The following is a 12,654-nucleotide window of genomic DNA, read 5'->3' on the forward strand; positions in this document are numbered from 1 at the left end:
ATTCGTTCTCTGGAGGTGACATTCACAATTCATTCTTCTTGCCTTCTTCTCCAGCCACAACAGAAGCTGGTTTTGATAAGGATTCTACAGGGGTTGTTGGCTACCCCTATATAAAGGGAGGACTTGGGCCACTGGAAGTCAGGAAGAAAGGGACTTCCAGTTTCTTCCTCATCAAAGTCTCTTCAGAATCCAATGCCAATAGGAAAAAGAAACCTGAATTTGGAGTCAGAGAATATGGGTTCAGATCCTCCCTCTACTACCTACCTCTGGGATTTTGGACAAAGCTCTTAAAATCTCTACACCCAAGTTTCCTCATCTTCAAATCAAAGGAGTTGGATTAATTGACCATCACTAAGGTCTGCTCCCAAGATACATCCTTCACCTGGATTCTTTAGAACTGGTCTATCCCATCTCCAACCCATCACCCAACCAGTGTGTTTCTATCAAATTAGATGTAGAATTGAAGGGTTTGGTTTGGGGTTCTAGTTCTGCCATAGACCCATGGCAAGCTTCCCTGAGCCTCAGTTTCTACATCTGCAAACTGAAGATAATCCTGCCTGACTTCACCTACAGAGTCGTTGAGAAGAATATCCTTTGTAAACCAGAGTTGTCCAGGAATATGAGTTGTGGTTATTAACAGTAATTGTGTTGGTAATAGCACATCACAGCACTTTCACCTCAATCCCTAGTTTTCTTGGAACCTGTTACTTTACCTAAAGTTACCTTTACCCTAAGAGTTCCTTATCAACCTGGTATCTGTGGCTCAGAAAAATAAACTTGGGCTTAGGTTTTGCAGACCCATGTCAACTACTATGGTCACGTAGCATGTCAAATGGCCAGAAACTATGAAGCCTCCATTTCTGAAGGCAGACTTGAAGGGGGCTATGATACAGGGGTACGCTCAGAATCTGGAGTTCTGTACTCCTTGATTTGAGAATTCCTTCTCTCCCTGACCCCTTCCCGCATTGACATTTCTGGGGATTCCATTTCAAGACACTGTGATTTGAGGAGTATGAGTTGCCCTTAACTCTGAACCCTTCAAAGCTTAGCTCAAGACCCCTCTCCTATGTCAAGTCTTCCCTTAATACCTCAGCCCACAATGCACTCTGACTATCTCTGACCCTCTAACTATTTCTCTGGCTCTGTCTGTCTCCATTTCCATGTATCTCTCTGTCTCTCTCTTTCTTTTTCTCTCCTCCCCTCCCATTCCAGGAGTACTTGCTGTCTTTACCGTGCCTCTGGCACTTAACCTATGTGGCCTCATTTGGAGAGAGAAGTCTTTGAGGGGAAAACTCATTCTGGGAGGCCTTGGTCCCTTAGTCTTAGCTAACAGGCCCTGTTCTAGAACAGAACAGACATATGATATCCTTAGATGCACTTAATGCCCTAAAAGCACTGGGTGTGCCCAGTGTGGGGGTATTTGGGAGAGGGCCAGGGGAGTCATGATTTCATCTCTGCTTTCCCCAAAGCCCTTGCCTTGGGGTTTCCAGAAGTAGGGGATGTCACACTGTGCCTCAGTGGTTTAGATGCAGCCTGTGATTATGGAGTCTGACATGAGATGTTGCTGAAGCAGCCTTGGTTTCTTTTCAACTCTTGGTTCTCCCTTCTTTCCTTCGATCCCCCAGCCTTGCACAACTCAGCATCAGGATAGATTGTGGCATCTGTCAAGTATTTATAAAATGCTTGTTAAGTACCAGGCCCCATGCTAAGCACTCTACCACTATTATCTCATTTGATCCTCCCGACAATTTTAGGAGGTAGGGGCTATGATGGTTCCCATTTTACAGTTGAGAAAACTGAAGCAGACAGATGTGAAGTGTCTGAGACTTGATTTGAACTTGGGTTTTCCTGACTCTTGGTCCAATATTCTACCTACTGAGATACCTGGATGCTTCTGAGTAGGTACATATAATGCCTTTGCAGACTCTCCTTCACATAGTCTCATGTTCCAGTCACACTCTAATACTTGACTATGTTTTATCTGTAGAACTAAGCGATGCAGTGGTTATAACACTAGGCTTGGAATCAGGAAGATTCATCTTCTTGAATTTAAATCTAGCCTCAGAAACTTCCTTACTGTGTGACTCTGAACAAGTCATTTAACCTTGATGGTCTCAGTTTCCTCATCTGTAAAATGAGCTGGCGAAGGGAATGTAAACTCCTCTAGTATCTTTTCCATGAAAACTCCAAAAGGGGCCACAAAGGGTCAGACATGACTGAAATGACACAACAGAATAGTTAACCCTATACTTTTCCAGCCTCCATGAATTTGCATAGAAGGCCCTTTTTCTATCTCATCACCTGATGAATTCTTATCATGTCTTTAAAACCCCATTCAAAGAAAGGCATTGTAGTACAGTAGAAAGAATATTAAACTTGGAATGTCGATCATGAATTCATGAGACTTGAATTAAAAAAAAAATTTTTTTAATCCTTACCTTCTGCCTTAGAATCAATACTATGTATTGGTTCCAAGGCAGAAGAGTGGGAAGGGCTATGCATTGGGGATTAAGTGACTTGCCCAGGGTCATACAGTTTGGAAGTATCTGAGTCCATATTTGAATGTAGGACCTCCCGTCTCTAGGTCTGGCTCTTAATCCACTGAGTTACCCAGATGCCCCCAAATTCAAATTTTGACTTTGCTGTGTATTACCTGTGGGACCCCAAACAAGGCATTTAATTTACATGGACCTAAAAAATGAGGGGATTGGATTAGATGGTTCCCTTCCTACAGCCACCATTCTATGATGCTAAGCAGTGGGAAGATTTGGATTGGGGGCAGGGGACCTGGGTTCAAATCTTAGATTGACATTTGCAAGAAGTTTGAGCAAGTCATCTCTCTCTGGGTTTCGTCACCTGTAAAATAAGTGGATTCTTTTTCAGTTCTAAATCTATGATCCTAGGGACAGGTAGGTAACACAGTGGATAGAGGACCAGGCCTAGAGTTGGGAGAACTTGGGTTCAAATTTGATCTCAGATACTTCCTAGATATATGACCCTGGAAAAATCACTTAACTCCAATTGCTAGCCCTTACCACACTCTGTCTTAAAATTTATTCTAAGATAGAAGGTAATGGTTAAATTAAAAAAAAACTACAATCTTATGAAATGCCTCCTCCAGAAAGCATCCCCTGAATACCTCTATAGGACATAGATCCCTTATTAGAACTTTTTTTGTAGCTATGTCATATCTAACTCCTAGACCACAAGCTTAGGGAGGACAGAGGTCTAGCCTGATTGAAATTTTGTATCTTCCCTTAACTTCCTGCTGTATATCCTGTACAGCAGGCACTAAATAAATATTTATATTGAATTACTTCTGAGTCTGGAATCAGGAAGATCTGAGTTCAAATCCAGTTCAGATACTTTTACTAGCTATGTGACTTTGGACAAGTCACTTAACTTTGTTTGCCTGAGTTTCTTCATCTGTAAAATGAGCTTTAGAAGGAAATGAGAAATCATTTCAGTGTCTTTGCCAAGAAAACCCCAAATGAAGTTACCAAGAGTTGGACAAGATGGCATATGACTGAACAACAACAAAATAAATATTTACATTGAATAGAGGAGACTACCTCACTCTCAGGAGTAAGTGGTACTTCTCAAGGATGGAAAGCCTCTTTGATCCCTAAAGATTTCCCCAGTCACTGGAGTGAATGGCAGTGCTCAGTAACCATAGTGTGAGGAGAGATGCCAGTTCTCCTCTTCCTCTGACCCTGCACTTGGCAGCCCTTTGGCATTCCTCATCTCTCCCAGCCCTGCCAGGTGCCAGCATAGGTCTGGGATGAAGTAGGCCCAGGGAAACAATGATCTGCTTTGTGACTGGCCCCTGGACTTTGATAACAAAGCCTCAACTTGCTTTAAGCACTGACTGGGAGGCCATGGGAAGTCTTGTCCTCCCTGTTTCTCTACCCTATTTAGGCACAAAGTACTCTGTTTGGCCAAAAAAGGCTAAAAACTGCTTCCTTCTTCCTTAAAACACACACTACCATCCCACGTGCCCTTTGTATTTATAATAAAAAGAAAATATTCCTCATCAGATTCCTTCTCTTGCCCTGGCTGAGCCCAAGTTGCCTCCAGGCCAGGTGGGTATTGGCTAGTTCTGCTGCACAAGCAATCCATGAGAATTCACCTTGAGTGCCAGCATTGATGTATTTGTATTGATTTTTCTCTCCCATTTCAGTCTTCCTCTGTGCTCTCTATCCGCTCCCTTCCCTATTTCTTTCCTCCTGATCTCTTTCTCCTGCCTGTCCTTCCTTCTCCCCTTCCCATCTGCTAAGGATGTTCCAGAAAGCATCAAGCCAGAGCTGAGCCCTCTGGGAAATTTGAAAGATACTATTATGGTCTTCCAGTCCTAGCTCTACCATTTACCCAATTGTGTGATTTTGAGTAAATCTCTTCATTTTGCTGAATTTCAGACTTCTCACATGGAAGATGAAGAAGTTGAACTAGAGAACCCCTGAGACCTCATCTACCATTCTCTGGTTCTTCTTCCATGTCCTTGTCCTTTACCATTGTGCCTCTGGTTAGAAGAGCAGTCTCATTTGAAAGATGGCCTCTTTCTTTTCCTGAGACAGTGGTCTATGCATGAAGCATTGACCTCAAAACCCAGAAGAGCCTGGGACTCTGGACAAATTGTTTAATCTCTGCCCTAGGCAGTTCTCTGGGACATTTAAGTTACAGAGAAGGTGTTGACCTCAGTTGGCGGAAGGAGTTTGCTCATTCAAGGTTTCCATGTATCAGTGAAATTCTAGTTTCAATTCCTATTCTTAATCCTTATCTATCTTTTCAACTAACAACCTGATTTGTAGAGATCTCTTGTAGACCTTCCTCCTACTGGTAGCCATCACCACTTGACAAAGTGGAGTGGGACTAGAGAAGGACAATGACCTGAGATGATACATATATGGGCCTTCCCACTAGCACAATCTATGGTCCAACCAAACTAGTTTTCTGTCTGTTTCTCCTATTTGTTGTTGTTCAGTTGTGTCTGAATTTATGGATTTATTTATTTTAGGGTTTTCTTGACAAAGAGTGGTTTGCCATTTCCTTTTCCAGCTTACCTTATTTTACTTTAAATCCATACCTTCTGTCTTTTTATCAGTTCTAAGACAGAAAAGCAATACGGACTGAGTAATTGGGGTTAAATGTCTTGCCTGGGATCATACAACTAGGAAATGTCTGAGGCCATCCAGCTCATTTTACAGATGAGGAAGCTGAGGCAAACAGGGTTAAGTGACTTGTCCAGGATCACAGATACTAAATGTTTGAGGCTGGATTTTAACTCATGAAGATGAGTCTTCCCAGCCCTAGACCAAGCACTCTATCAACTGGTGGAGGGAGTAGGTACCACCTAGCTGCCCCTTGATTCTCATATACAACATTTCCTCTCCCAGCTCCATTAATTTTGAACTGACTATTCCTCATGCTTAAAATACTCTCCTTCCTTATTTCATAAAACCTCTCACTTCCTCCAAGACTCACATCAAACATGATGTCAGCATTCTTTCTAACAGAGACAACTGCTAGTATCTTCCTTCCTTAATTACCTTATCCTTATTATTTTTGTTTATTCTATATATATTTAAAATGTATATACTTTGTCCTATCTTAGAATAAATTCCTTGAAAGCATTTTTAATACCTTGAAAGCATTTTTGTCTTGGTGTCCCCATTTCCTAGCACACAGTAGGTTCATAGTCCATAAATTTGGTTGACAAAAAGTTGGAGGAGACAGCTAACCCAGATAATAGTCAGAATCCAAATATCTCTGTAAGTTATAATGATGGGCAGAATCTAATAAGATGAAATTTAATAGGGATGAATGTAAATGTTTACATTTAGGTTCAAAAAATCAACTTTGGCAATACAAACATGGCTCGACAGTGGTTGATCCAAAAAAATTGATGGTTTTATTAGACAGCATGAGCTTGCAACTCAATATGGTGGATAAGAAAAACTAATGTGATCTTAGTCTGTATTGAGAGGTATAGTTTCTAGAAGTATGATAATTTGGTGATAATTTGGACCACATTCAAAGCCTTGTGTTCTATTCTGGGTCATGATTGTAAGAAAGGATGTTAATAAACTGGAGAATGTCTTGAGGAAGGGAAATGGGGGAAAGGCCTCAAGTCATCTCATGTTGAAAATTGTTGCAGGAGGAAGCTGGGTGGCTCAATGGATTGAGAGTCAGATCCAGAGATGGGAGGTCCTGGGTTCAAATCTGCCCTCAGATACTTCCTAGCTGTGTGATCCTGAGCAAGTCAATTGACTTCCATTGCCTAGCCCTTACCACTCTTATGCCTTAGGATCAATACCCAGTATTAATTCTAAGATGGAAGGTAAGGGTTTAAGAAAAAAAAAGAAGAAGAAAATCAGTTGCAAGAAAGTTGCCTAGAGAAGAGAATACTTGGTGTAGATGGGTTGGATTGGAGGATGATTTCTGGCCCCAGTCATTTTGAAGAACTGTCACATGGAAGAAGGATTCCATTTGTTTCTACTTAGTCACAGGGGGAAGAACCAGGAGTCAAGTGGAAGGTGCAAAGAGGCAAATTACTTCTCTAGAGGGAAATTTATAAGAAGTGCCATCCTCTCCCTAATTCCCATTTGGTTCTTTTCCTCCAGACTGCAAATACACCTGTCACCAGGAATGCCAAAGCCTGATCCAGCTGAACTGTAGTCATCAGCAAGGGCTGTCCCGAGACAGAACCTCACCAGAAACAACCCTCGCCCCAGCCTTCAGGCAGGTAAGCACTATGGGCCCCACACCACACAGGCTTTGGTTTCAGCTCCAGATAGTGGCACTAATTCTGTCTTTTAGATAATTTGGTAAGTGGAAGTTGGCTTTAAGGTTCTTCTGTTTAGCATCTCTGGTTACTGGATTCACCCTTTCCACAATGGCAGCTTAGAATTTTGGGTCTCCAGATCTCAAGGGGATGGACAAGAAGTACCTTTGAGAATACTTCACAGGGAGACTGATGGCTTTCTGATGTTGCATGGAAGACTGAATTCTTGGACTCTTTTTCTCTATTCTCTAGAGGTGGCCCTGCCGATCTCACAACAATGCCTTAGGAATAACATTACAGATGTGAAAGTACTTTGGAAAAAAATTAAAAACATTCTCATAATTATAAAGTATTATCATAACATTGTGGTTAAGAGCAAGTAACAAACCCCAAGGGAAAGAAGAGTCATGGGGAGACAATAGGGGTCCATCCATGATCCAAAAGAAAGTATGGTATAGTGTAAGTGTGCTGTGCTTGGAGTAATCCCAGCTCTGACACTTAACATTATCATAGCATTTACAGCTGAAAAGGATGTTAGAAAGCAGAGTCCTACTCTCCCATTTCAAAGATGAAAACATTGAGATCCAGAGAAGTATAGAAGGGATAAAGAGTATTAGATATGGAGGAAGGTGACCTGAGTTTGAATTCTGGTTCTGCCTCTTATCTATCTATATGATCTTGGATTTTTGATCTCTGAGTCTTTACTACAAAGTAAGAGAGTTGGTCTTTCCTATTTCTAAATCTGTGTTCCTGGGATCAGAAGTGATTTACTGAAGACCTCCTAAGCAAATGGTTACAGAATCAGGTTTGTTGGCTATGGGGCCATAAGCAAAGAGCTTAACCCTTTTTGAGCCTCAGTTTTCTTATCTTTGAAATGGAAATGGTAATACATCACTATCTGTCTCATGAGTCTAATGGTGGTTGGGGGTTGAGGTATTTGGGTGAGGAGGGAATTAGTTCCCACTTATTTCACTCTTCCCCAGCTCTTTCCTTCAGGTGTGACATTCCCTTAATTAATTCCCCTATTCCATGGAGGCAGGGAATGGGATACTCTTAAACTTGCCTTGGAGAGGCAAACCAATGCTTTAGACTGAACCCCTGATAGCTCCCCATTCTTCACCATGCCATTTACCAAACCTTCTTCCACCAGAAAAACAGGCTGCTCTCCCTGTGTCCAGGAAGTTCAGATTCATTTATTCTTCTAAGGGGTGAGGTAGGAAGGAGTGTCGCTAATGTTCATTCTTGGGTCCAGTCTTCTTTCTACTACACCACCTAGCTGGCTGTATATGTCAGCTATGGCCATTTTGCATCTATCCCATGTCTCCTCTGCTTAATTCTTTTATAACATTTTCTAGGAATCTCACCCTCAATACTCAAGGAGCCTCTGCTTGGTACTGCAATGTTTACTATATGTATTTTTGAGGTCAAATGGATTAAGTGACTTGTCCAGGATCACATAGCTAGTTAAGTAGCTGAGGCTAAATTTGAACTTAGTACTTTCTGACTCAAAGCCTAGCATTCTATCCACTGTGCCACCTCACTACCCTGGCTATTTAATCTTTATAGGAATGACTTGGATACAAGGGTAGGTGATACACTCATGGAATTTAGAGATGACACAAAACTAGGAGGCATAGTTCCTCTGTGCCAGGCACTGTGCTAAGCCCTGGGGGCACAGAGATATCACCCTGGATGACAGAAGGAACTTGATAGGTTTGAGTGTGAGGCTGAATCTCCTAAGATGAAATGTGATTTTGATTGATATAAAGTCTTACACTTCTCTACAGAAGGTCAGCTTCATAAGTATAAGATTGGGGAGGCATAACTAGACAAGAATTACTTTGAAAAAGATCTGGGGGTTTTAGTGGACCAAAAGGTCAATGAGTCAGCAGTTTGGAGATGGCAGCCAAAAAAACTAATGATGAATGATCTTGGGCTGTAGGAAGAGGGGCTTAATTTCCTGGACAAAGGAGGAGATAGTCTCACTATCCTCTTTTTTTTAATCCTTACCTTCTGTCTTAGAATGAGTTACAGTTTCAAAGCAGAAGAGCAATAAGAGCTAGGCAATTGAAGTTAAGTGATTTTCCTAGGGTCACATAGCTCAGAAGTGTTTGAGGCCAGATTTGAATTTAGGTCTTCCCAACTCCAGGTCTGCCACTCTATCCACTATGTTATCTAGCTGCCCCCTCACTGTCTTTTTTATTTCTGAGCATCAGGGCTTTGAGAGGCTGGAGAGTGTCCAGAGAAGGACAACCAGGATGTGGAAAGGCCTTGAGTACATGTCACATCACAGTATGTGAATGGGTGAATGCCCACACTAGTTTCCGAGACCTTGCAATTACATGTGACTTATCTTTTTTTTTTTTGGACAGGCTCTGTGTTTCATTCATGCAGGATTCTGCAGGGAGGAAACTCCTACCAATGCAAATAAGTTCCTGCTCTGCAAATTAGTTTTAGAATATTCCCTATGACACTAAGGTTAAGCAACTTACCTACGGTGGCAGTTATGTGCCAGGAGGATTTGAACCCAGGTCTTCCTGACTCTGAGGCTTACTCTCTATCCACTTTGTCTCTCATGTGACTTGACTTCTTGACAGATAAATACATTTGGGTCCCTATTTCTGTTAAAGACACTACCATTTTTTTCTTCTCCCAGGTTTATAACATGGATGTTATCCTTAATTCCTCACTCTTCCTCATCCTACACATTGAATTGGTTGCCAGATTTTGCAGTGTCATTCACCTAGGGTCAGGAGCTGGGGTGGGCCTGGGCTGAGCAGCAGTGATCTCTAATCCTGAGGGACCAGACTGGCAAGTCAGCAGAGGACAAGCTCAGCTGGAGATGGAAAGCCTGAGGGCAGAGGAGAGGTCATCCCTCTTCTCACTTGAAGCTGGGGATCAGATGGGGGCAGTAGAAGGTAGAAACTAAATTCTCTCTGTGCCTGGAATGCTCTTCCTTCCCATCTCCACTTTCTGGTTCCCCAGCTTCCTCCAAGTCCCAACTAAAATCCCATCTTCTACAAGAAGCCTTTCCCCACCCCTCTTTTTAAAAAAACAAACAAAAACCCTTTATTTTTGTCTTAGAATCAGTACTGAGTATCGATCCTATTAGGATCAGTACCAAGTATCTCTCCAATTAGAATTGGTACTAAGTATCTCTCCAATTGGAATTGGCAACAATTATTACTCCTATTAGATTTGGTACTGAGTATAACACTACTATTAGAATCAGTACTAAGTATCACTCCTATTAGAGTTGGCACCAAGTATCGCTTTTAAGGCAGAAAAGGTGGTAAGGGTTAGGTAGTAGAGGTTAAGTGACTTGCCCAGGGTCATACATCTAAGAAGTATCTGAGCTCAGGTTTGAAATTCAAGACTTTCTGTCTCCAGGTCTAACTCTATCCATTGGTCTACCTTGCTGCCCTCTCAACCCTCTTAATTCTAGTGCCTGTGACTGTTTGCCTGTTGTTTCCTCCATAGATTGTGAGCTTTTTGAGGAAAGGGACTGTCTCTTGCTTTTCTTTGCTTCCTAGGCACTTAGCACAATTCCTGGCCCAGAGTAAATGCTTTATAAATGCCTAATGATTGACTAATATCTTTTGCATCTGATCCATTCTCTCACTTCTTTCAGGCTACCACCTCAGCTAAAGCCCTCACTGCCTTGCTTCTGAACTACAGCAATGGCATCCTAATGGTTTCCTTGCCCCAATTCTCTTTCCATTTCAATCTTCCCATACTGCTGCCAAAGAGATTTTCCTTTACCACAAATCTCGCCATATATCATTAGAAATGACTCAATAAACTCCAATGGCTTTCTGTTACCTCTAGGGTCAAATTTAGTTTTTAAAGCCCTTAACCATCTTGTTTTCCAACCTCACTGTCCATTATTCTTCCCTTCTATACACTTCCATCCAGACAAGTGGGCATTCTCTCTGGTCCTCATATTCAACACCCCACCTCCTGTCCCCATAAATGTTAATGGAACTGATAGAGAGGTCACTCTTCTATGATTTGGAAGAGGACTGGGGTCGTGACTTCTCTGATCAGCTAGCTTGGTCCTCTTGATTCCTAAGACAAGGAGGAAAACGTAGAGCTTGATGATTTTATTTGGGGGAAAGGATAGCCCTGTGATTTTACAGGTATAAGGAATTCCCAGTAAGGAAACTCTTACCAAAAACTATCATGGAACAGCTATGTAGCACAGTGGATAGAGTGCTACACCTGGAGTTGGGAGGACCTGGGTTCAAATCTAGCATCAGACACTTTCTAGCCTTTGCCCTTCTGCCTTAGAATTGTTACTAAGAGAAAAAAAAATAAGGATTAAAAAACCCCCAATCATATCAGTACCTTCTCAGCAACTTAATATTAGAGTTCCTAGTGTACTTGTCAAGTGACTTATTCAAAGAACATAGCCATGATGTGTCAGAGGTGAGTCTTGAACACAGGTTTTCATGGGTTTCTATCCCAGGCCATGCTAACTCAAAAATTATAATAACCACAAGAAATAACAACAATATTAAAATTAATTCATAGTGTTTTAAGAATTCTAGACCAGCTCTCTATCCACTAAGTCATTTGACCCATGAATTATAACAACAGTATTTAAAATTATTTCTATTTCTATCACATTTTCAGGTTGCAAAAGTGTTCCTCACCCCAACCCTAGGAAGTTGAGTCATGCAAGTATTATTTCTCCTAATTTACAGATCAGGAAACTGAGGCTAGGGATGTTTCAATGGCCTCCCTAGTTTTCTATCAGTCCTAAGTATGAGATAAAAGGCTTGACTTCCAGACCAGGGCTCCTACTCTTATATCCTACACTACCTGTGTATTTTTTTTTTTGCCATTTGGAAAGATTGATTCCATCACTGTTCTACAGGATAATCTGAGAGAATTAGGTGTGACTGGAAGATTTCTCCCCTCTCCCCTTCCTCCTGTTGGATTCCAGAGACAGAATTTCAGGAGTGACCCAGAGCTCTGAAATCAGTGCTCTGGAACCTAGCCACCTTCTTCTGGGTGATTTTCCAGGCCCGACCACTCAATTCTTCCAGGACTGTGGCTGGGTCAGCTGTGCCAAGGAGAATGATGGGTAATAAAACCAATGTCAGAAGAACCAGAAAGTCCCTGGGGGTCCTGAGTACCTATCAGAAGACAGCAGAAGAGACTGAGTTCCTGGCCTTGGCAGTTCTGGGAGTCAGCACAGACTGGAGTGAAGCTGATGCTTGTTTTCCATAAGCCTGGCCACATTTGCCAGCTCAGGCTTTTTATCAAACTGAGTTACCTTCCCTGCCTACTAAAAGTACTTTCCTCTCTTGTAAGCTTATTATCTCATATTTTTATAATAAATTATTAATTGTAGGCCCCGTTTTGTTTTTCTCAATTTCTCTTGCCCAGAGTCATGCTGGTGGTAAAGATTCTAAATCCTAAAATATTTGTTTACTATGTGCAAGATATATATACATATATATATATATAATATTTCTCAATATATAATAAATATTATTTGAAGGATATACATATGTATATATATATATAATATCTTTATTTATTTTTAAAAACCCTTACCTTCCACCTTAGAATCAATACTATGTATTGGTTCCAGGGCAAAAGAATGGTAAGGGCTGGGCAACAGGGATTAAGTGACTTGCTTAGGGTCACACAGCTAGGAAGTGTCTGAGGTCAGATTTGAACCTAGAACCTTCTGGCTCTCATCTTGGCTCTCAATCCACTGAGCTACCCAGCTGCTCTCTTATGTCTTAATTTTTTATGGCTTCTTCAAAGAGGATAATCCTACAGGAAAAATCCTTTCCCTCTTCAATCCTCCAAAGAATAATACTTTCCCTGCTCCCACCCATATATAGGAAACTTACTCC

The 12,654-nt window shown here is 41.5% G+C and overlaps 1 protein-coding gene and 1 long non-coding RNA gene across 2 annotated transcripts in view; one reads left to right on the forward strand and one right to left on the reverse strand.

Moving 5' to 3' along the window:
- RASSF5 (Ras association domain family member 5) overlaps positions 1-12,654 on the forward strand; it is a 110,254-nt gene that overhangs the window by 33,275 nt on the left and 64,325 nt on the right. Inside the window, exon 2 of the mRNA XM_001365859.3 lies at positions 6,621-6,742. Coding sequence (XP_001365896.2) covers positions 6,621-6,742 — 122 coding nt within the window. The remainder of the gene's footprint in view (positions 1-6,620; positions 6,743-12,654) is intronic.
- Positions 1,364-3,782, reverse strand: LOC103103945 (uncharacterized). Its single transcript, XR_001627864.2, has 2 exons — positions 3,573-3,782; positions 1,364-1,661 (listed from the first exon to the last, which is right to left on the reverse strand). It is a non-coding gene; the product is annotated as an uncharacterized LOC103103945 (long non-coding RNA).

This window comes from Monodelphis domestica, chromosome 2 (genome assembly GCF_027887165.1).
Source record: "Monodelphis domestica isolate mMonDom1 chromosome 2, mMonDom1.pri, whole genome shotgun sequence".
Classification (NCBI taxonomy): Eukaryota; Metazoa; Chordata; class Mammalia; order Didelphimorphia; family Didelphidae; genus Monodelphis; species Monodelphis domestica.